At 47.9% G+C, this 23,140-nt stretch overlaps 1 protein-coding gene across 2 annotated transcripts in view; it reads left to right on the top strand.

Moving 5' to 3' along the window:
- The window catches only part of TMEM132C (transmembrane protein 132C), a 181,987-nt gene that overhangs the window by 145,321 nt on the left and 13,526 nt on the right, over positions 1 to 23,140 (top strand). For both annotated transcript variants that reach the window (XM_033076158.2, XM_033076159.1), the window contains exon 5: positions 12,838 to 12,981. In XM_033076158.2, coding sequence (XP_032932049.1) covers positions 12,838 to 12,981 — 144 coding nt within the window. The remainder of the gene's footprint in view (positions 1 to 12,837; positions 12,982 to 23,140) is intronic.

The raw sequence follows: 23,140 nt of genomic DNA, 5'->3' as shown, positions 1-23,140 counted from the left end.
ATACTTATTAAATTAAATTTATTATAAACTTAAATTTATTCTGTGCAAAATTGAGTTATTCTATTCCTAGTCCTAACTGGGACAGCTTAACTCATCTCTGCAGCCCTGAGCATGAAGTCAGGAGTTTTTGGAGGGCAGAGCAGTGTTTGTGTGAAAGATCAGTCCCAATCTCCTGATGTGAGGGGAGATCCCTCCTGTGCCTGCCACTCCCAAAGTCAGCCTCGCTTCCTGCACATTGCTGGGGGATGTAATCACACTAATTATGGAGCAATTAAAGCACAGTGCCACTGCTCTGTGTTTGTACCAGCTGAACTCAGAGCCCTGTGCCTGCCTGTGCACCAGCTGTGTCACACACTGTGTCTGTAAGGGACCTGCAGTGTTTATTGATCCATCTCACCTGGGAGGAATTGGCTTTTTTTGCTGCCTGCCCATCAGGAAATAAAAGCAAAATACGGACAAACTGCTGTTCATTGATCTCAAATTGGTCAGAAGATGCAGGCAGCATAAAGAATCCAAAATGACTGGATTTAATGCTGCCTTTTTAAGTCCCAGACATCATTTCTACAACCCTTGCACTTTTGCCTCCAGCTTCTGTTTTCCTTTTCTTTACTGCAGTCACATTCAGTCCTGCCTTCTGCAGGAAATGAGAAGAGGTCAATAAGGCTGTCCCAGCTCCTGGAATTAATATTTCCCTTGGATCAAGCTGTATGTCACTTTCCAGGAGTATGTGTCATTTCCTCTTGCAGCATCCCCATATCTGACAATGTATGGGATGGATTCTTGGGGATTTTAAAGATGCTGAGGAGAGGTGGGGCCAGCTAACTTCCAGATTTTAAAACATCTCTGAGAAATGTTAATATGAGGCTTAATAGATGCTTCTTAGTCTTGACAGGAGGCAAATCCTGCTAAGCAAACAAAAATCTGCAGCACAAGAAGAATGTGCAGTGAGACAGGCAGCAAATAAATTATTGGCTGCTTGGTGAGCTGATACCAAAATGCTGCCCTGCAAGAGGAGTGTCAGAAACCTCTGGAAATTCTGTGTGTGAGGCAGGCTGATCAAAGCCAGGGTGTTGGGACAGGGATCCCTGGAAGGGAGGGGAGGGACAGCAGGGCTGGCAGGGGACACAGGGTGCCCTTGTGTCAGCTCAGGTAATGTGTGCAGTCTGGAGGTTGTGCTGTTCTTGTGCTGTGTTTGGGGACTGTTCTAAGCCAGGTTCACTCTGTGATGCTGCTCCATCAGGAGAAGACATCAGACACAGCAGTGAATATCCAAAGTGACAGCTGATTGGAATTGGGGCTGTTTAACACGAGCACTGACAGCTCCACAGCTGGCACTGTGTGACAGAGCCAGAGCTGTGCTCCCACATGGACAGGACACCCAGGGCTGGGCTTGGTGCTGAAGCTGCTCAGGACTGTGGCCAGATGGAGGAGGGCACAGAGGCACTGCCCAGAGGGACAGAGCAGCTCAAGGCTATGCAGAAGTTTGCAGCTGATGCAGAACTGGAATTAAAGGCAGAGAAGGTGCAGATTTGTCAGGCTGTGTGTGCTCAGGTTTGGGCAGAGCTCTCCTGTGGCCACCTCTGCAGCACAGAGAGGAGAAAAAGGAGCTGCAAGAACATGGCTTTGTTAGGGAAAGGGAATTGCACTCTCCTCTGCTGGGCTATGCCTTCTCCTCTGTTATTAATCTCCCTAAACTGGAGTTTTCTCACAGCTTCAGCTAACAAGGGATTGCCTGGATTTAACTGAACACACATCCCTGTCCAGAGGAACTGCAGGCAGCAAACCCTGGTGGTTTCCCTGCAGGGTGGAAGGTCCCAGCCCCTGATGCTGTCCCCTGAGGGAGGTGGCAGCTGAGCAGGGGTGTTGGCACACAGGGCAGCTCCAGCACGAAGGGGGACAGCTGGGACCCCTGCAACCTCTGAGTTGGCACTTCTGATGATGATTTTGGTCTGTAAGGAGAGTTCTGGTGTTTCTGGGGGATACCTTGCTCCTCACATATTTGCTTAGCACAGCTGTGAATTGTTTAGGCTGAGCTCTAATGAATGGGGTGCTGAGGTGTTACAGCTGGGACAGTGAAACAGTGGAGACAACAAGGAAATGTTTTACTCTAATGGGATATAATGAGGGAGCATGGGGTTAAAAAATCACCAGGACTTCTGTGTTTTAATGAACTGCCCCCAAACCTTAAAAACCCAGGAACTTTTCACCTCCAATTTGCTCTGGGATGTGTGTTTGCCTTACCCTGCTCTCAGTTTGCAGTTCATTATCCAGACAGACGCTCATCACTGAGGATGTTTGTTGTGGAATTCATTAAGAATCTGCACTTCAGTTCTGCAGTTCTGCTCGGGGGAGATAAAGCAGAGGAGCCAGGGCAGGGTTAGCCCAGTGCAGGGGACAAATCTGGCTCTGTGCTCCTGCTCTGTCCTCTCTGCAGCAGCTCCTGAAGGGCAGGGGAGCCCCAGTGGGGTGGGATTGCATTTATCCATAATCCCAGAACCTCACCAAAGCTTGGACCACCAAAAATAAATCCACTTTAAAGCAGGGATTAATGGGCAGCTCTCTGTGTGATGCCAGGTGCTGGCTGCATCACCAGCCCAGCCTTGCATCCTTGGCCCCTTTGCTCTGACCCCTTTGCTCTGGCAAAGGGAATCCACACCAAAACTTGGGTTTCCCCCTCAAAAACAACCATGCCTAATATTTAATGCTCCAGCACCACAGCATGACCACCAGCAGGATGGTGAGAGAGGGAATTTCAGCAGGCAAATGGAAAAAAAGTGCCAGTGACATTAATTTTAATCAGGTCCCAATCATCTGGTTTGTCCTCTGCATTTTTTTTTCCTCTGGCAGAGCTGATTGTCTTTCTGCAAGATTTGTTACCTCACAGAACAATAATACAGGCTGTAATGATGTAATTTATGGCTGTAATTTGCTTTTGGAAATCCTCTATTAGTGAAAAATAGCAACAGTGCAGTTTTATTAATTGCAGTGGGTGACTGTTGAACGCTGAGTGTCAGAGCCAGAGGAGTGACTGTGTCACACTCTGCTCCCCAAGGTCCTCAGGAACAGAGCTCTGTGTCCTTTGCAGGCTGTGCAGTGAGCACTTTGCTTAAACTAAATAAGTGTAAAAATAATTCAAGTTCAGTGGGAAGTTTGAGGAAATGGCAGAGGGGAACATTAGGCTGTAAATTCAGTGTTGAGAGACAGAGTGTTTGTGCAGCACACAATGTGCCCACAGCCGGGATGGCTCTGCAGAATTTCCCTTTTATTCACACCCTCTGCCCCAGGGTGCTGCTTGCAGCTCAAAGCTCCAGCTCATTCCTGAGCTCTGTGTGCCATGCCAGGGAGAACCACTCCATCCCTCTTCCTTCTTTCACGTGGACATGTTTTACCTTGGCAGAACACTTTTATTTCCATTTGCATAAACCAGACTTCACCAGGCTGTAGCTTGGGGGGGAAAGCACGCAGGTAAAAATCACCTTGAGTGATTTAAAGGTGAATTCTCTCCCTTTTGTGCTCTGAAGCAGCACTCAGCTGGCCCAGCTCCAGAGCCTGGCTGTAACCTCTCAGTGCTCTTGAGCTCTCATTTTGGGGAGCTGACAGAAGGCAGCAGCCTCCTGCTGCACAGATTATGTCAGCAGCAGAAACCAAAGCCATCCGTCTCAGACCTGCAAGCATTTTGTCCAGGGTCCTGAGTGCCTTTTTTTGGGTTTTTTTTGAAGTTTTTACACAGCTTGCTGCTTGGTTGAGCCTCTGGTTGGGCTGCTGGAGCTGGGACAAAATGTCAATTGAAAAGCAGGGCTGAGAGGGAGCTGCCAGCTGGCACAGGTACCTGAGGCATATGTTTTAAGGATGCCTGGAAGCCCCAGGAGCCAGCTTGGTGTGGTAATAAATAAGTCATCCCAGACTTAGTAATTCCTCCTCGCTGCTCTTACCTCATCCCAGTGATGGGCTCCTCATTAAGCCCTGGGAGGCTCTGATGCAGAAACAGGAATTGTCTGGCAGGGTGGGAGCCACATGTCTGTCTGCACTTGGTTTCTGCCTCTCCTGGCTCTTGGCTCAGGCCCACAGCAGGTTGACTCATTTTTAGAATGGACTCTTTAAAGTGGACATGTGTTTCCTGTGCTACAGTGCTTGGCTGGCAGGATCCCTCTGCTCTGCTGATCCTTTATGGAGGAAAAATCCCTGCTTGAACATGGATGCTGGTCCCCTCTGCTTCAGTTCTTCCAGCCCTGAAGAGAAAAACCAGAGTAATTCCATAAGTGGAGGCAGCTTTGTGGCTAGAGGTGATGGCTTTTATTAGGCCATGCAATAGAGCTGGAAAAAAAGCCAAGCTCTCAAGCACACAGATGTTTTTTTCAAGCCTCTTTCAGTGCTGAAGTTGCTGTGAGATGCTCAGATAAAGTTAATGGTCACTGGGATGGCTCCAGGTTACACTAACAGAGAAAATGGGGTTTTAAACAAATGGATTTGATCCCTTTGTGTGTCACATCCCTGAGTTACACAAAGATCAGAGCAGCCCTTTTCAAGGATGCTGCTCTGGCCAGAGCCTCCAGCAGGATCTGGACAAGCAGCCCTGGAGGTGAAACATTTCTGCTTGAGGAAGGGGGAAATAATTGCATCTGTGATTATACATACTGTATATATTTAATTTTCCTCCTTTAGATATATGCCAGGTTTAGTTCCTATAAGGCCCACCAGTCTATCAGACTTGTCTGATCAATAATTTAATTTTCCTGTGTCACTCTCTCATCCTTTTAGCTGCAGTGAGTTTCTGATGTCTGTACAGCATCTGCTCTCATTAATGCAATAATCTTGGCCCTGCCCTCTGTGTGCTTTGCTTATGTAGAGCTGCTGTGAAGTCAGTGGAATCAATAAACCATTTGAAAAGGAAAAATAATCTGGGTACAAGGATAGGGAATAATAATGGCTGTTTTCTGCATTTTTATGACCACTTCTTCATAGTGGTTGCACAAGAGTTTGTGGTGTCTTTGTTACAGATTTTGCTTATCCAAATTAAAACTGTACAGCCAAAGTAAGAAAAGAGCAAGTAGAACATTTCTCTTGCAGATTTTAAACCAGACTAAATTAAATTGAAATTCTGAAGCAGAAGCTGCCTGCTTCACTTCCACTGTGGTTTAAACAAACCTCAGCCCAGTGCAAGCCAGGGGCTGAGGAACCTGTGGGACATGAACTCTGCCTGTTATTAATTAACTCATTAATAACCCACAGTGTATTAATCTCCCAAATCATCCCATCCCTGTGCCTGCTGCCTTTCTGTCCCTCCCAGGCTGCTGCAGGGTCCCAGACAATGATTCTGAGATGTCTGAGCAAAGGAAGAGCAGCCACAGCCTGGCTTCAGTATCTGTAACAAATATTTATCTTTTCCTGAGTGCTGTAAGTGGCTGCATTCACTCAGTCAATGCTCTGAAATGTGATTCTCCCCACTCTGTTTTGAAGCACTCATCTAAGGGTGCTTATTAGATAAAAATTCTGTGTATGGCTACTCTTGGAGATGTTTTCATGTGTCTGCTGGAGATGAAACGTGTCTAATTTATGCACTGCATAAATGCATAAAGGCAGAAGTTTTCAAGAGAGCTTAGGACAGTTTATTGCTTGTGTTTGTCAAGTGCAAGGGAATTCAGAAGTACCTGCAAGTGTACTTACAGCCAGAAGCAGCAGCAGCAATGGTTCTCAAGTGTGTTGGTCTCAGAATAAGGGCTTTTAACCTGTCACTTCACAGATTTCCATCTGTTCCCATTTTCTGTGCTAGAAAGAGCCAGTTGTGGTGCTGGAGTTGGAATATCTCAGGTAATCACTCACATTTCAAGCCATAACTACAGTTTTTTCTCTCTGGATAATGTGTTTCCTATGTAAGTGCTTTCATTTCTAAGTCAATTTAGCAAAATATTGAAATTGAGGACTGAATTGTCACAAAGAGGAGCAGATAGCATCTTCTAAAAAAGTCTGTGGTTTTTTTTTTTTTTTTTAATTTATATAAATGCTTGGAGAAATAAAATGTAGGCTTCTGCTTCCCATCTTGTCCAGTCACTTTTATGTCCTTATTCTGTATTTAAGTGGTTACAGAAAGATGAAATGTGGGGTTCTGTTTCCCATCTCCTGCAGTTGGCCTTAAATATTTTTTCTTAAGTTTTAATGGGTTCCAGAATTGTTTCCTTTGAAGTCATTTTCAGTTGCAGGCTCTGAGCAGGAAATCCCATCTTTCCTTGCAAATACACATTGGCCCTGGGTCCTGACAGGGCTGCTCCAGTCAACAGAAAGCAGAGACAGCTTTGGTGTAATACTTGGGGTTTATATATTTAATTTTATTTATTTATTTCATATGATTCAATATTTGAGCTGTTCCTGATGGAATTTGGTGCCACAGCTCCTGCAAGGCAGAGAGGCCCCAGCTCAGCAGTGGGGAGACACTCTGGTGATGATAAACATTCACAAAAAACAAACTGCAGCCATTTACAGCCTTGAAAATGCTGGAGGAATACAAGAAAACATTGATTTTATTCCATGTCCTCATTAATTTGCTTTTCCCATCCCCTTTCTGCAGGTTTTAAGATAAAATAGAGGGTTTATGTATTTAAAAAACCCAATAATAATCATTATTGACCCCCATGTGCTGGGGATCAGTTGATCTGGGTGCTCTTGTGTAAAATCTCAGCACAGTCTGCTCAGCACTCACACCCAGCACGTGGGGCTGCTTTTAGAGAAATAGCAAATTCATATTCAGGCAGTGGAACTTTGAAAATATTAATGCAAGTGCTTAGATCCTTATTTCACAAGGGAGAGGAAATAAGATTTCCTGGTTAGTCTCAGTGCCTGTGGCAAACTCATACAGCTCCAGAATTAAGTTTGGAATTGGTTTTATGAACTGCATATCATAAAGTTAGTATAGCAAATAGACTGAAGTAAATATTCACTTCTGAAACCAGTTTGTTAAGAGAAATCTGAACGTGATTCTCAGTTGGTCAGAGGTGGAAGAGGTGACAGGAGCTTCAGAGGCATTGTGGTCCTGTGGTGCTTGGTTCTGTGGTTCTGTGGTTCTTGGCTCTGTGGTTCTTGGCTCTGTGGTTCTGTGGTTCTTGGCTCTGTGGTTCTGTGGTTCTGTGGTTCTGTGGTTCTGTGTTTCTGTGGTTCTTGGCTCTGTGGTTTTGTGGTTCATGGTTCTGTGGTTCTGTGGTTCTGTGGTTCTTGGTTCTGTGGTTCTGTGGCTCTGTGGTTCTTGGTTCTGTGGCTGTGGTTCTGTGGTTCTGTGGCTCTGTGGTTCTTGGTTCTGTGGTTCTTGGTTCTGTGGTTCTGTGGCTCTGTGGTTCTGTGTTTCTGTGATTCTTGGCTCTGTGGTTCTTGGTTCTGTGGTTCTTGGTTCTGTGGTTCTTGTTTCTGTGTTTCTGTGGTTATTGGCTCTGTGGTTTTGTGGTTCATGGTTCTGTGGTTCTGTGGTTCTGTGGCTCTGTGGCTCTGTGGTTATTGGCTCTGTGGTTCTTGGCTCTGTGGCTCTGTGGTTCTTGGCTCTGTGGTTCTGTGGTTCTTGGCTCTGTGGTTCTGTGTTTCTGTGTTTCTGTGTTTCTGTGATTCTTGCCTCTGTGGTTCTGCCCTCTGGACCTGTTTGTTCTCTGCCCTTCATTTCTGTGCCTTTAGCAAAGCTTTGACCAAGAGGAGATACCTCTGTGTGTGTCAGGTGGAATCAGCATCCAAGAGAAGCTTTGAGCTCCTTTGTTCTCCTGTCCCCATCAGGAACAGCTGCAGAAATTTCTATTCACTGAGTCTTTCTTATGTAGATTTGGAATGGCCCAGTTTTTCTCCACAGTTCATTTGTTCCTTAGCCAACATTTTCCTTGGCAGTGTGGACTTTGGAGGGATGGAGTGACCTGGATTCCACCTGGATCCATGTCTGGACATTGGGCATTACCCTTGCCATTTTCTTCTGCACTTGACATTACCCATGAAGTAAAAGCCCTCGTGTTATAAAGTGAAAAAGGAAGCAGAGCAGGACTGAGATGTGATGGGCCAGTATTGGAATCCAACGACAGAGCAGCCCAAAATCCAACCAACAAAATTTGCCTTTCCCCACTCCTACAGACCAAGGAGTGCCTCATCCAAGCTGTTCTAGGCTGTGCTGGGAATGTAAAAATCAGAATATCAGCTTCTCTCCCTCCTGTGCACAGTGCCTGGGATGTGCAGTACCAGAGGACCCAGTTGGCAGAAAGCACAATGTATAATTTACTGTTAATCGTGGGATTATGTGGATAAACAGAGTCTGCTGCCTCACAATGTTATTTGGTTAATCAGCTGTAATCTTAGCAGCATGAATAACTGCAGTGCACACCCACTGTGCTCCCAGGCTCCCAGATCAGCAGCACAGCTCGTGCAGGGCAGCTCTGGGGCTGCTCTGTGCCCCTCTGTGCTGTGTGAGGCTCAGATCTGCCCATCTCCATCTCCCCCTGCTGCAGATGTGCAGAAATCTCATCCCCTGCTGCAGATGTGCAGAAATCTCATCTCCCCCTCTGCAGATGTGCAGGAATCTCCATCTCATTTCCCCTCTGCAGATGTGCAGAAATCTCATCCCTCCTGCTGCAGATGTGCAGAAATCTCATCCCTCCTGCTGCAGATGTGCAGAAATCTCCATCTCCCCTGCTGCAGATGTGCAGAAATCTCCATCTCCCCTCCTGCAGATGTGCAGAAATCTCCATCTCCCCTCCTGCAGATGTGCAGAAATCTCATTTCCCCTGCTGCAGATGTGCAGGAATCTCATCTCCCCCTGCTGCAGATGTGCAGAAATCTCATCTCCCCTGCTGCAGATGTGCAGGAATCTCATCTCCCCCTGCTGCAGATGTGCAGAAATCTCATCTCCCCTGCTGCAGATGTGCAGAACTCTCATCTCCCCTGCTGCAGATGTGCAGAAATCTCCATCTCCCCTGCTGCAGATGTGCAGAAATCTCCATTTCCCCTGCTGCAGATGTGCAGAACTCTCATCTCCCCCTGCTGCAGATGTGCAGAAATCTCATCTCCCCTGCTGCAGATGTGCTGCCAGGGTGTCAGTGCTCCCCAGGGTGATGGGTGAGCCTCAGCTGGAGGCACAGCCCAGCTCCTGGAGCTCTCCTGGCTCTCCTGCCACCAGCCAGGCCCTGCTGGCTCTGTCCTTGCTCTCTGGGACAAATGCTGGGTTCGTTTCCAGGTGGACAGTGCCCAGCTGCCTCTTTCCCACGTGCTCTCTCAAAACATAAATGGCATTTTTTAATGAGTCCTTCAGGTCTGTGCCCAGGTTTGTCACTGGTGAGGTGCTGTGGCTGTGGGGGACAAATCTGAATGCTGAGCCACGATCAACATCATCCTGGGAGGCTCCACTCAGGAATTTCAGCCTGCAAACTGGACCATTCTCATGGCCTCAGCTCCCATGGATTTCTCTTGATAACAGCATCTAATCGGATTTAGGGTTTAATTAAACAGCTGTCACCTTGCTTCCTCATCCTGCCACAATTCAGTGCCAGTCCTGGCTGAATGCTTGCCTTCTCTCAGCTGAGAGGTTGGATGAACCAAGGTTTGCTCTCCAGCTAGATCCAAGCAAGGCTTTGTGTTCTTGCTTTGTGCAGAGCTCCCACTGCCCTCAGCAAGGGAGGGATGAGAATAAAATGAGAGGTAGAGTCAGCCCTGGGTTCCCTAGCTCTGAGTGTGAGCACAGCCTGCTCAGCTCTGCCTAGAGCACTTCTGCTTTAGGATTATTCTTTTCCCTTTCTAGGAAGAAGTGATTTTTCTGAAAACCAATCGAGCAGTTTGCTCTGGAGCAGGCAGTGAGTGCAGCTGGGGAAGGAAATGTTGAGGCTGTGCTGGTGCTGGTGGATTTATCCACATGAGCCCTGGCAGGCAGGAGCAGAGAGTGAGTGGAGCTGTGTGGGGCTCTGAGCTGTGACAGCTCCAGGGAGGAACGCTTGGACATCTCCTGGGGAATGATGGTTTGGCATCAATGCTGTCAATAAAATTTACAGTCATTTCTTACACACAAAATTCTGTGATTTGCTTTCAAACACCTCCTTTGATACCACTTTGAGCCAAACCATGAGAATCTTCCTCTAATTATTAGAGAAAAAAAATGTTCTTTAATTATACTATTTGTTAATTAAATATGTTTAAGTGGTAATTATTTCCCTCATGTGTTGTGTCCATTGAAGGGATGCCCTGGTAACAGGAGAGACCCATCCTAGCTGGGATTTGGGGATGTTCTCAGGCAGGAGAGCCAGCTCAGCTCTGCAGTATCAGCCAGATGTTGTTGGGATGTTTTTGGGATTTGAGCATCATGCTGGAAACAGCTGGAGGTTCCCAGCCAGAGCTGCAGCTTCCCTTGTTCCATCAGCATCATCCCTGGGCCAGCCCTGGCTTCTACAGAATCTTCTTTCTGACCTGAGTGTTGATGCTGCCTTACAGCCCATCTTCCTTCTTTCTCACTTTACTCCCCTCATTTCTGAATTTCTTGGGGAACAAGTCCAAACACTGCTATCAGATGCTTTGAGGGTTTTTTTTTGTCACACAAAATAAATTTCGTTTTAGAACTCTACATGCTGCCTGCACAGAAAGTGGATTAGTTCTTGGGGGATTTTAAAAATTAAAGAATGTGGAAATGGCCAAGATACAGTGATTTTGAAAAGTACCTTCATTTTAAATGAATTTGTAGTCTCTCTGAAAGTTTCCTAGGAATGTAGCCTGCAATCAGGGCAGTATATTGCATTTAAAAATGAGACCCAGGAGCCACCAGCCCTGCTGGCTGTTGGGTTTCCTGTGCTGCTGGGAGGACAATTGTTTTCCTGATGGTGCTGGACACACCCTCAGTATTCAGTGGATATTTAGTGGATATTCAGTGGATATTCTGTGGATATTCAGTGGATATTCAGTGGATATTCTGTGGATATTCTGTGGATATTCAGTGGATATTCTGTGGATATTCTCTGGATATTCTCTGGATATTCTGTGGATATTCAGTGGATATTCTGTGGATATTCAGTGGATGTTCAGTGGATGTTCAGTGGATATTCTGTGGATATTCAGTGGATATTCTGTGGATGTTCAGTGGATGTTCAGTGGATGTTCAGTGGATATTCTGTGGATATTCAGTGGATGTTCAGTGGATGTTCAGTGGATATTCAGTGGATATTCTGTGGATATTCTGTGGATATTCTGTGGATATTCTGTGGATATTCTGTGGATATTCTGTGGATATTCTGTGGATATTCTGTGGATATTCAGTGGATGTTCAGGGGTGCTGCAGGGAAACAAATCTGGGTGCTGAGCCAGAGCCCTGGCCACGTTCAGGGTGCTCACAGACAGACAGACAGACAGACAGCCAGCTCCTTTTATTTTTATCTGTTTCAGTTCAGCTTTTTGAGGAGTTCTGGGCTGTGGATGCTTCCCTCACTGCTCAGAGCTTTCTGTCAGTTCTGGAGCAGACAGTGGGTGATTCTCCCTGAATTGCCTTTGGTTTTATTGCAGCAATATAAAGGAACACAGAGAGTGCCATGAGGCTATTCCATATCCAGGGACACAGGGTACATGCTTTTCTATTTTAATTCTAAACAAAAAAGACAATAAAGCCAAGGCTTTGTTCCCTGCTCTCGTTTTCTGGTCTGTTTTAACCATCACAGGGCTCTCAGAGCCTGAGGAGGGGAAGTGGCAGAGCTGAAAATTGCTTTTAGTATAGTGTGTAATGTATTAATTGCTTACACATCAGTATTTCCCAATCTGTGTAATAGCCATGAGTTATGGCTGCTTTCAGGGGAGGAAGGCAGAAGGTTTCCATCTCTGCTCAGAGCTGGGGCTGGATGGGCACCAATCCCTTCCCAGGAACTGCAGCAGCAATGATTTAGGGTTCTTACATTTCTAGAGCACTCAACATTCCTTTTTAGCATTTCCTTTTAAGTTTGATGGGATTTCTTACGAGAGCTGCAGGAGAACCTGAGAAATAACAAGTTGCCAGATGAAAAGAAAATCTGACCTAAATTTCAGACTCACTAAACCTGAATTGAAAGCAGTATCAACAGAATCAGTGCCTCATTTTGCTGCTGTTGACATCAGTGGCTGCAGTCCTCATGACTTCAGCACCGAGGAATTTGCTGAATGTTTTATTCACTTTATATTGAAAGCTGAAAAGTTGGAGAAAACTTTGAAGTTCTTCCTGCATAGGAATCTTGGGAATACAGTGATGCTGAAAGAGTTCAGGAGTTCCAAGTGTTAGCCTGGTTGATGGTGCATTGAAAGGCTTTTATATTCCACAGCCCCAGTTCAGACTTCAAATTTCTTTGTTATTTCCCCTGCAGTTAACAGCATCACTGACTCCTGGATTCCTGACATTGCTTCATTGGCCATAGCAGAGGAAATTAAATAATCTTGAAACAGTTCCAGACACAAAGTTCATGGAGAGGCCCCGTCCTTGCACTGGGCTTGGATTCACAGAACAACATTTTTACTTTGGAGTGTCCTCACCCAAACATTGCCAGACAGGTCTGCATCAGTAAAAACTCTGAAATCAGGTTGGAAGGTGAATAATGGGAACAACCCCACATATCTCAAAGGCAGGAGATGCCTGAGCTGGGTTTAGCTGCAGTTGTGAGCTGGGTTTAGCTGCAGTTGTGAGCTGGGTTTAGCTGCAGTTGTGAGCTGGGTTTAGCTGCAGTCATGAGCTGGGTTTAGCTGCAGTTGTGAGCTGGGTCTAGCCATGTGCAGCACTGAGTGTTTATTCAGCAGATAAAACAGGGCTGGGGTTTATTAACTTTATCTCTTTGGAGCTGAGATCTCTGCCCCCCCAGGAGTGACCTGGAGTGTGATGTGGTTGTTGTGCAGGACACAGAGATCCTGAACACGGCCATCCTGACGGGGAGGACGGTGGCAGTGCCCATCAGGGTGGTGTCCATCGAGGAGAACAGCGCTGTCACCGACATCTCCGAGTCCGTGGAGTGCAAATCCTCCGGGGAGGACATCATCAAAGTGAGTCTGTGCCACCCAGTGGCTCCTGCATTTCTGTGCTTTGTACACAGCTGGACACAGCCTGCAATAACCACTAAATAGCTCCTGGGGTTAACCATGCTCCTGCCCCAAAAACAGAGGGATTTGGGGAAGAGTGGGTGCAGCCTCCACACCCAGCTGGATTTTTGTCATGTCCTGACTCTGAAGTGCCTTGGTGATTCCAGCTCAGCTCCCCTGTGATGGATTCCATTCACTGCAGGAGCAGCTCTGCTGTGGGTGCTGCTCCTCCAGATGTTCCCATCTCCTTTCCAGCTGTGCCTGGGGGGCTGGGGGGGCTGGGGGAGCATTGCCCAGGGGGTGATGCTGCTGGGGGCTGTGCTTGCTCCTGGCACTGCTGTGTGCACTTCCCACCTGTGCATGGACTGCCTGAAAACACAGGGCAGGTAAGGGAATAAATAAATCAATCATTGTGTTCATTGAAGGGCCTTCAGGTACATTTGGGGCAGATTAAACCCCCCAAGGCTACACCCAAAGAGGACAGTGGGTCACAGGATTTCACATTTTTATAAATTTGGTACATTTGCACATTGGGGTTTAATCTCCCAATTACAGCTTCAGCTAATGAAGGAATTTACCCCAAGTTTGCTCCCCCCAATCACTTTTGTTTCCATCTCTGGTGTCCTTGACTCCCAGAATTGTTGTGTCTGCCCCAAATGGGAGAGCAGCAGTGGCACTGTGTGTAGAGTTCAGAGTTACACACTGAAGAACTGCAGGATTACAGATACATGGAAATACAAAAGCTGCAATCCTAAGGGATCACAGGAGCTGTTTCTGTGTGTTTGGGAAACCTGCAGAACCTCTGGGGAGGTGTGGCTGTGACACGAGTGCCAACTGCTGAAAACACACCTGGCTGAAAAACACAGCTCAGTGAAGTGCTTGGAACAAAAAGGTTTTCTCATCTCATTATAAAGGAAAAAAGGCTTTTTAATTTTTTTTTTTTTTCTATCTAGAATGTTCTTGTGTCCACAAAATTTCTTTCATTATGTGGGGAAGTGGTTTGGGGTTCAAGGCAAATTGACATCTTCAATTGGTTGAGATATTAAAAAGCACTCAGAAAGCTTCAAATGAGCACAGAGCCCTTTCATCCTTAATTCATTTTGAAATTCTCCATCAAGCTTTTATGTTCAATTCTTTAGAAACACCATCTTCCTCTGTGAAATCTTGGTGTACAGACCTTGTTGGGAGTAACCTTTCTGCTTAAAAATAAAATGCAGTCATCATAAATGGTGTCTTTTGGGCAGAGCCCGTGGTACAAGGGCTGTGTGCATGAGTTTATAGTTCATGTAAAGCCTGAACATTTCCCTAAACCACAAACTTAGGGGGAAATGGAGTTATTGATGGGAGCTATTGAGAGCTGTTTAATACTTACACATGTTATCCTCTAGAGGTTCAGGCAGATATTTTGGTGTGCTTTTAATTGTGTGGAATTTCTGGTAATTCAGAATTCAGGATTCAGCCAAACCTGACAGAGTGAGGCCAGAACTGAGGCTGCTCAGTGCCTGTCTGCACTGTCTGTAATATCTGGTTACCAAATAAATGTCCCTTTGTATGGTTCATGTAGAGAGCTTAAAGGTAATGCTCCTGCCCAGCTATTGCCCAACAGCTCAAAGCTCATTTATATTAATTTTTACTTCAGCTGGGCTGAATTACATTGTTCTCAGTAACAGAACCCCCTGGAAATCTGAATTTAAGCTCTCTGCAAAGAGCAGTGGCAGTGTCCCAGTGACACTCACAGTCCCAGGGCAGCTCAGAGCACAGCTTGTGTCCTGTCTGAACGTGCTGACTGCTGCTCCTCTTACTTCTTTTATTGTCTCATAGCTCCCAGTCTTTACTTCCAAATTTACAGCAGATTTCATGAACTTTAAATGCCTTTGAGTGCTCTAGACCTTCACGCAGTGGTCCAACCTTTTAAAAGTGGACACAAAATTTATGAAGGCTCTAAAAAGGAAGCAAAAGCCAAATTTGATTTTGCTAAGCTGGGATTTACCAATAGGAGCTGGCTGGGTCCATCAGAGCAGCTGCAGGTATGGGCTGGCACATCCCCAGTGAGCAGAGCCAGGCTCCCTGTTCATCCCCATTCCAGAATCTGCTGAGTGGGGAGTGCACAGAGCAGGGCAGGTTTGGGTCTGTGATGGTGAGAGCTGCAGAGAGCTCCTGTGGCTCAGCACAGCCTCAGCTCAGCCCCCAAAATCACAGCTCAGCCCCAAAGCCACAGCTCAGCACAGCCACAGCTCAGCCCCCAAACCACAGCTCAGCCCCCAAAACCACAGCTCAGCCCCAAAACCACAGCTCAGCCCCAAAGCCACAGCTCAGCCCCAAAACCACAGCTCAGCCCCAAAGCCACAGCTCAGCTCCAAAACCACAGCTCAGCCCCCAAACCACAGCTCAGCCCCAAAGCCACAGCTCAGCCCCAAAGCCACAGCTCAGCCCCAGAGCCACAGCTCAGCCCCAAAGCCACAGCTCAGCCCCCAAAACCACAGCTCAGCCCCAAAGCCACAGCTCAGCCCCAAAACCACAGCTCAGCCCCAAAGCCACAGCTCAGCCCCAGAGCCACAGCTCAGCCCCAAAGCCTCAGCTCAGCCCCACAGCTCAGCCCCAAAGTAACAGCTCAGCCCCAAAGCCACAGCTCAGCCCCAAAGCCTCAGCTCAGCCCCACAGCTCAACCCCAAAGCCACAGCTCAGCCCCAAAGCCACAGCTCAGCACAGCCACAGCTCAGCCCCAAAGCCACAGCTCAGCCCCAAAGCCACAGCTCAGCCCCACAGCCACAGCTCAGCCCCAAAACCACAGCTCAGTTCCCAAAGCCACAGCTCAGCCCCCAAAGCCACAGCTCAGCCCCAAAACCACAGCTCAGCCCCCAAACCACAGCTCAGCACAGCCACAGCTCAGCACCAAAACCACAGCTCAGCACAGCCACAGCTCAGCACAGCCACAGCTCAGCACAGCCACAGCTCAGCCCCAAACCACAGCTCAGCCCCAAAGCCACAGCTCAGCCCCCAAAACCACAGCTCAGCCCCCAAAACCACAGCTCAGCCCCACAGCCACAGCTCAGCACAGCCACAGCTCAGCACAGCCTCAGCTCAGCTCCCAAAGCCACAGCTCAGCCCCAAAATCACAGCTCAGCACAGCCACAGCTCAGCACAGCCACAGCTCAGCCCCAAAGCCACAGCTCAGCCCCCAAACCACAGCTCAGCCCCAAAGCCACAGCTCAGCCCCAAAGCCACAGCTCAGCACAGCCACAGCTCAGCCCCCAAACCACAGCTCAGCCCCAAAGCCACAGCTCAGCCCCAAAGCCACAGCTCAGCCCCAAAGTCACAGCTCAGCCCCAAAACCACAGCTCAGCCCCAAAGCCACAGCTCAGCCCCAAAGCCACAGCTCAGCCCCAAAGCCACAGCTCAGCCCCAAAGCCACAGCTCAGCACAGCCACAGCTCAGCCCCAAAACCACAGCTCAGCCCCAAAGCCACAGCTCAGCCCCAAAGTCACAGCTCAGCCCCAAAACCACAGCTCAGCCCCAAAGCCACAGCTCAGCCCCAAAACCACAGCTCAGCCCCAAAGCCACAGCTCAGCCCCAGAGCCACAGCTCAGCCCCAAAGCCACAGCTCAGCCCCAGAGCCACAGCTCAGCCCCAAAGCCACAGCTCAGCCCCAAAACCACAGCTCAGCACAGCCACAGCTCAGCCCCAAAGCAACAACTCAGCTCCCAAAGCCACAGCTCAGCACAGCCACAGCTCAGCCCCAAAGCCACAGCTCAGTTCCCAAAGTCACAGCTCAGCACAGCCACAGCTCAGCCCCCACAGTCACAGCTCAGTTCCCAAAGCCACAGCTCAGTTCCCAAACCCACAGCTCAGCCCCAAAGCTGCTCATTTGGGAGCCAAGATATGCCCTCCAGTCCCAGCTGGCATTTTGTGCCCCTTTTCCCTCTCAGTTCTGTCGTGGTGAATGATGTTCAGTTAGTTCAGAGCACTGCTGCTGCTCTGCAATCTCTGTAATGAGATTAGCTCATGTACAGCTTTTCCCTAAGAAAAGCTCTCTTGCTTTGGGGGTTTCTGCTTAGTTTTGCTAATCTGGCTGCTGATGGTGAAAATGCAGACCCTGCTCAGCAGAGAGAGCCCAGATTGCATCCAAAGCATGGTTTGGGTTTCCAGGTTCTCTGCAGGGCTCAGGGCTCCATCCCTGTGCTGTTTGGGAGCTTCGCCTGGGGACTGGCCCAGGGTCTGAATCCACATCTGTGACGTGGCAGCAGCACAGAGCACACCAACACACAGCCCTGGGGGACACAGAAACCAGCCCATAAAAACTGTTCATAAAAACAGAATTAATAAAAGCTCCTGCTCCCTGTGCCCTGCTGCTCCTCAGCTGTTTCCAGAAACAGATTCATTCTTCTGCTGGGTCACAGGTGAAAAGCTCTCTCAGGGTTATTCTTAGCTGAAATATGAAAACACCAAGCCTCCCCTGTATTAAGGTGAGAGTTTTTCTGCAGGGCTGTGTTTACTCTGTGCTGGCAGGCAGCTCCTGGCTGCATTTTCAGAGGCACCAAACTCCAGCTGGAGCTGGGGTGGCTCTGGCAAGTCCAGTCCCTGGAGCACTCAGCAGCTCCTGGAAGGGAGGTTTCCATTCTGAAGGCTGCCCCAACAGCTGTAAAAACCATGGAAAGAGCTCAGGTCCGAAGCTTTAACTTTTATCAGGCTTAAACAGTTTAATTTGAAACAAAAATGAGTAGTATGGGCCTGGAGACAGCTTTGGTTTTCCACAAGGTTGCTGATTATTCAGGATTATGCAGCCAGGCAGTGAAATCATTCTTAGGAGCCTAATGTTCATGTAGCAGAGGATTTCCTTTTGTGCAAGACCACAGTGTTTAATTGGAATCAAGGCTGCAGAGACACATGGAGTCTCTCTTTCAAAACCTGTAGAATTTAATAGAGGATAATTCCCTTTCTACAGAGGATATTGTTCAAAAGAAATCTTAGGAGAAATTCTATAGCAATGAACATCCAAACACAGACATGAATATTCAAACAGCTCGTGGAGTGATTATCACTGGCTAATATTTCCTATAAATTACATGTTGGTCTGTGGTGAGTAAGGGATGCTGATGGATTGAATGGCTGCTCCCAGAGCCTGAGCTGCAGGAGCTCCCAGTGCCCTGGTGTGTCAGAGTGATGACACTGAGCTAAACACTGAGTGCCACCCATGGAAAGGGCTGAACACCTCTGTTCTGTACTGATTACCCTCTAATTTTTAATTTTTTTTCACTGAAATTGAGATTCCTGTAAGAGGCACTGGAAAAAGCTCTGCTCACAGAAGTGCTGTCATCAATATTTAAACATTTATGTAACCTTTGAATATTTTAGCACCATTTACATGAGTATAACAGAAATGGGTAAATGGGTTTACAGACAAAAATGCAAGATTCTCAACCTGATGAATACAAGCAGGACATCCACTGTTACCACATCTCCTCACTTCTGCTCAGTCCTAAAACCACACAGACTAACTGGAACATGGACTGGGGCCTCTCAGTCTTTCAGTTCCCATAAACCAGACAGGATTGCTGCATTAAAATATTCCCTTTCTGTCCTCTGGTCTGTCCTTCAGGGCCTGGGCTGGTCTATCCAGAGTGGGAATTCACTGGGAGGATAACCCAGCTTGGACTGGAGTGGACTCACAGAGGCAGCCACTCATCACTTTTTGGGTTTTACAGCTGTCATTTTTAGAGTTGTCATTTTTACAGCTGTCATTCTTTCCACTCCTGTGTGCATCAACACACCAGGACAGACAGAGCTTTGAGTTCACCACTTTGGAAAGGCAGCCTCAGCTTGGATGTGGCAGGAAATTTGTTTTTCCAAAACCACCTGACTCCACCAGCAACTGAAGGAAGATTTCTCAGGAATCCCCAGTGGAATTTAACCCAGCAAACCCAAATATTGTCCAGAGGTGCTGTGGTGTCCCAGACAGAGCCTTGTCACATCCTCCAGCAGCATTTCTGCAGGACTGGGATCCAAACCTTCATCTGAAACAGGGGAGGGACACCCAGAGGTTCTGCCTGTGACTGGTGACAGCTCCAGTTCCTTAAAATTGGCTGCAGGTGCCCAGGGGGAGAGGGAGGTTCCTGCCCAGGGTGCCACAGGTGTCCTTCAGGAGTGACTCTCTTCCTTTCCAGGCAGCAGTTTTCTCTGTCAGCTCAATAAAATGTGATTTGTTGCACAGAGAATCTGTCCAAGCCATCTGGAAAGGGAATGGCCTTTGTTACAAGGGGGCACAAAAATAAAATGCCAGGAAGAACACAAAGAAGAAGCCTCTAGGGAGTTGTGCTTAGCCCTGTCTTTTGCTGCCTGCTTCTTTATTTCGGTTTTAATCTGGAGAAAGAAGTTAGGAAAATAGAAAAAAAAAAGGGAAAAGTGGTTGAATGCAGCTTAATAATGAAAGAAACTGCTGAAATAGCATCAGAGAGCTCTTTAAAATGCAAAACTTCTTGCTGATCTGCTAAGCAGGAAAGAAAAAACCCAATCACTTAAAGGTGGGGCTGAGCAGGCTTTCCCTTCATCATTGCTCACTTCTTCTGATGGCAGAGATGAAAAGCACTTTCAGAGGGAGGATGTTTTCATAGTAAAAGCAGAAATACTCCAGGAGATGAGAGGCACATCACTGCTGACAGGCTCCAGCTTCTCCTGGAAACTTCCTTGTCTGGAGTGGGCAGAGCTGAGATTGTCCCTGACCTTCCAGAAGGGCTGGGAAAGCCTGGAGGAAAACAGAAAAGCACTTCTCTCTATCACAAACTCTTAAACAAATACACCTCTTTAATTTAAAAAAAAGAGATCTTGAGTTCTAATGTGACTAATTTAAAAAAAAATCTGCTTTCTGTGCCTCCTCCATGACTGCATGTGACATCAGCCTGTGTCTCCATCCTGTTCTAGAGCAGAGCAGTGTAGCCAGACCTGCCCTGAATAACTCCAGGAGTTCTCTGGGATGGTATTCCCACCTTGGGGGTCTCTTGAGGCACCACAGAATCTGTTCCCTTTTTTTGTGAGGGGCATCTCTCAGCAAATCTGACCCCACCTGGGGCTTGCTGGAGCTGTGGACTGTGGCAGTCAGTATTTCTGCCCTGTGAGAAACCTTGTTCATTTATTTTTGAAGTGACACTGCATGAGGGGAGGGCAAGGAAAGCAAACAGCCTTGCTCCCATTTTTCTTCTGCTGTGGCTGAGCTCAGCTCAGGTGTGTTGTTTCCAGGAGATGCAGCTCTGGAATGGCTGCAGCTGAACATTTTATGGGGATCAGTAACCCCAGAGAGCACAGCCACCTCGTCACCAGGTGCAGGGAGACTTTCTCCTGCAGCACCAGCTGCAAGGGCTGCCTTTGTCTGTCCAGATGCTCCCAGGATGGATGGAAAGGGTTAAAATGCATTAGAATTACAGGGCAGAGCACAGCCTGAGCTCTGCTCTCCTCCCTGTGCTCCCAGGATGGATGGAAAGGGTTAAAATGCATTAGAATCACAGGGCAGAGCACAGCCTGAGCTCTGTGCTCCCAGAATGGATGGAAAGAGTTAAAATGCATTAGAATTACAGGACAGAGCACAGCCTGAGCTCTGCTCTCCTCCCTGTGCTCCCAGGATGGATGGAAAGAGTTAAAATGCATTAGAATTACAGGGCAGAGCACAGCCTGAGCTCTGCTCTCCTCCCTGTGCTCCCAGGATGGATGAAAAGGGTTAAAATGCATTCAGGGTTACAGGACAGAGCACAGCCTGAGCTCTGTGCTCCCAGGATGGATGGAAAGAGTTAAAATGCATTAGAATTACAGGACAGAGCACAGCCTGAGCTCTGCTCTCCTCCCTGTGCTCCCAGGATGGATGGAAAGAGTTAAAATGCATTCAGGGTTACAGGGCAGAGCACAGCCTGAGCTCTGTGCTCCCAGGATGGATGACAAGAGTTAAAATGCATTCAGGATTACAGGGCAGAGCACAGCCTGAGCTCTGTGCTCCCAGGATGGATGGAAAGAGTTAAAATGCATCAGAATTACAGGACAGAGCACAGCCTGAGCTCTGCTCTCCTCCCTGTGCTCCCAGGATGGATGAAAAGGGTTAAAATGCATTAGAATCACAGGACAGAGCACAGCCTGAGCTCTGTGCTCCCAGGATGGATGGAAAGAGTTAAAATGCATTAGAATCACAGGACAGAGCACAGCCTGAGCTCTGCTCTCCTCCCTGTGCTCCCAGGATGGATGGAAGGAGTTAAAATGCATTCAGGATTACAGGGCAGAGCACAGCCTGAGCTCTGTGCTCCTCCCTGTGCTCCCAGGATGGATGGAAAGAGTTAAAATGCATTCAGGATTACAGGACAGAGCACAGCCTGAGCTCTGTGCTCCCAGGATGGATGACAAGAGTTAAAATGCATTAGAATTACAGGACAGAGCACAACCTGAGCTCTGCTCTCCTCCCTGTGCTCCCAGGGCTGCAGCAGCAGGACAATCATGTGCAGGGACACCAGCAGTGCTTCTGCTCAGGGAGGACAATCATGTTTTGGGAATGCAGCTCCTGAAGACCTGCCAGTGCTGCTGATGCATGTCCAGTGATAAAACCCAACCCTGAGCAGCCTGGGAGGCTCTGTGTGGCTGCTCAGCCCCTCCTTGGGATGCTCTGTGGGCTTGTCCAGCCATTTGTTTGTGGCATGCCCACAAAGGCTTGGAGCAGCTTTCCAAACACAGATGGGGATTGGATCTCAGCCCAGAACCAATTTGGAATTGCAGTTTTGCTACTATTGTTGTTCTTTATTTTTTCTTTCCCCAACAGTTAGATTTGTTCAGTTACTGACAACACTGAGCTTCAGACAATACAAAATCATGCACCTGGAGCAGGCCTGGCCAGTCTGGAGCTCAGAAATCTTTTATCAGCTTTTATAGCAGGGGGTTTGCACTGTGCATAAATGAACAACTTGCACAGAAAGTTCACTTTGTCCTTGGGGTGAGCTCCACTGAAGTGAGTGGGGTGGAACCAGCTGAGAGATTTTGAGTGAGACTTTGCTGACAAGCCCCAAACACTCCTGCTGAAAGGAGGGAAAGCTGAAGAGCCAAGAGCTTCATCTGAAGGATGGGCAGCAGCAGCTCAGGGACAGGGCTGAGTGTCCCTGGGATGGGCCAGGGGCTGCTCAGTGCTCCAGGCACAAACTCCTCCTGGCAGGAGTCAGAGCTGGCACCCCTGACCTGCAGCCCCTGCAGCTGGAGATGTTCAATGAGAAATTTAATGACAATTTTCAGGGTGATTCCTGCCCCAGGATGAAGCTGACACCACAGAAAGAACAATCAGCCATCTAGGGGTGTGTTCTGAATAACTCCTGCTATTCTGTAGGATATTAAACATATTTTTGTGTTCCTTGTGAGCTCTGCTGCACGGCGCTTTTAGATCAGATCATTCTGGAACAGCCTGGTGAGAACCAAACCTGCTCCTGTATTGCCATTCAAGTTAATAGGTGGAAAATTAGGCCATGCCATTCATAGTGCTAAAATGAAGATATTTCTGCCCCTTTTAAAGCAGCTTAGGTGGTCTGGGGGAGAAGAGAGGGTCAGGCACTGCAGCACAGGGCAGTGCTTCAGCCAGCAGAGCTGCTAGAGCACAGCCCTCTGAGGGAACGAGGCAGAGAAGTGCCTGTCTTGTGTTCTCTGAGGTTTCTCTTTGCAATCTCCCCATCTGATGTTTTACCTGAGTGTGAGCAGTGCCCCAGGCCAGGAGGGGATTGAGCCTGGAGCAGCTCAGCTCCTGCAGCTGTGGTCACAGGGGACAGCAGCACTGCCAGCTGACCATCTCCATCTGAATTAAACAGCATTTGGAATGGGTAAAGGGGAGCAGGGGATAATAAATTATAATATAAATACATGTTCAGGTGGGGAGATGCAGCCCCACCACTAGCAGTGCTCGTTGGGGGTGATGGAACAGAATTCTGGCAGGCTGGGAGCAGAGCTGGGATCTGCTGGCTTTGCTGGTAATTCCTGCAGACACACCAGCTCATTTGGTGATGGAACAGCTCCCACTGCTCACCACTTAATGTATGATTAATGTGCCACTGGATTTCCCCAGACAGTTATGACACCTTCAGGAACAGAAATGACAATGACTTTATCACATGGAGTCACT

The sequence above is a fragment of the Catharus ustulatus genome, chromosome 18 (genome assembly GCF_009819885.2).
Source record: "Catharus ustulatus isolate bCatUst1 chromosome 18, bCatUst1.pri.v2, whole genome shotgun sequence".
Lineage (NCBI taxonomy): Eukaryota > Metazoa > Chordata > Aves > Passeriformes > Turdidae > Catharus > Catharus ustulatus.
This window is presented reverse-complemented; position numbering and strand designations above follow the sequence as displayed.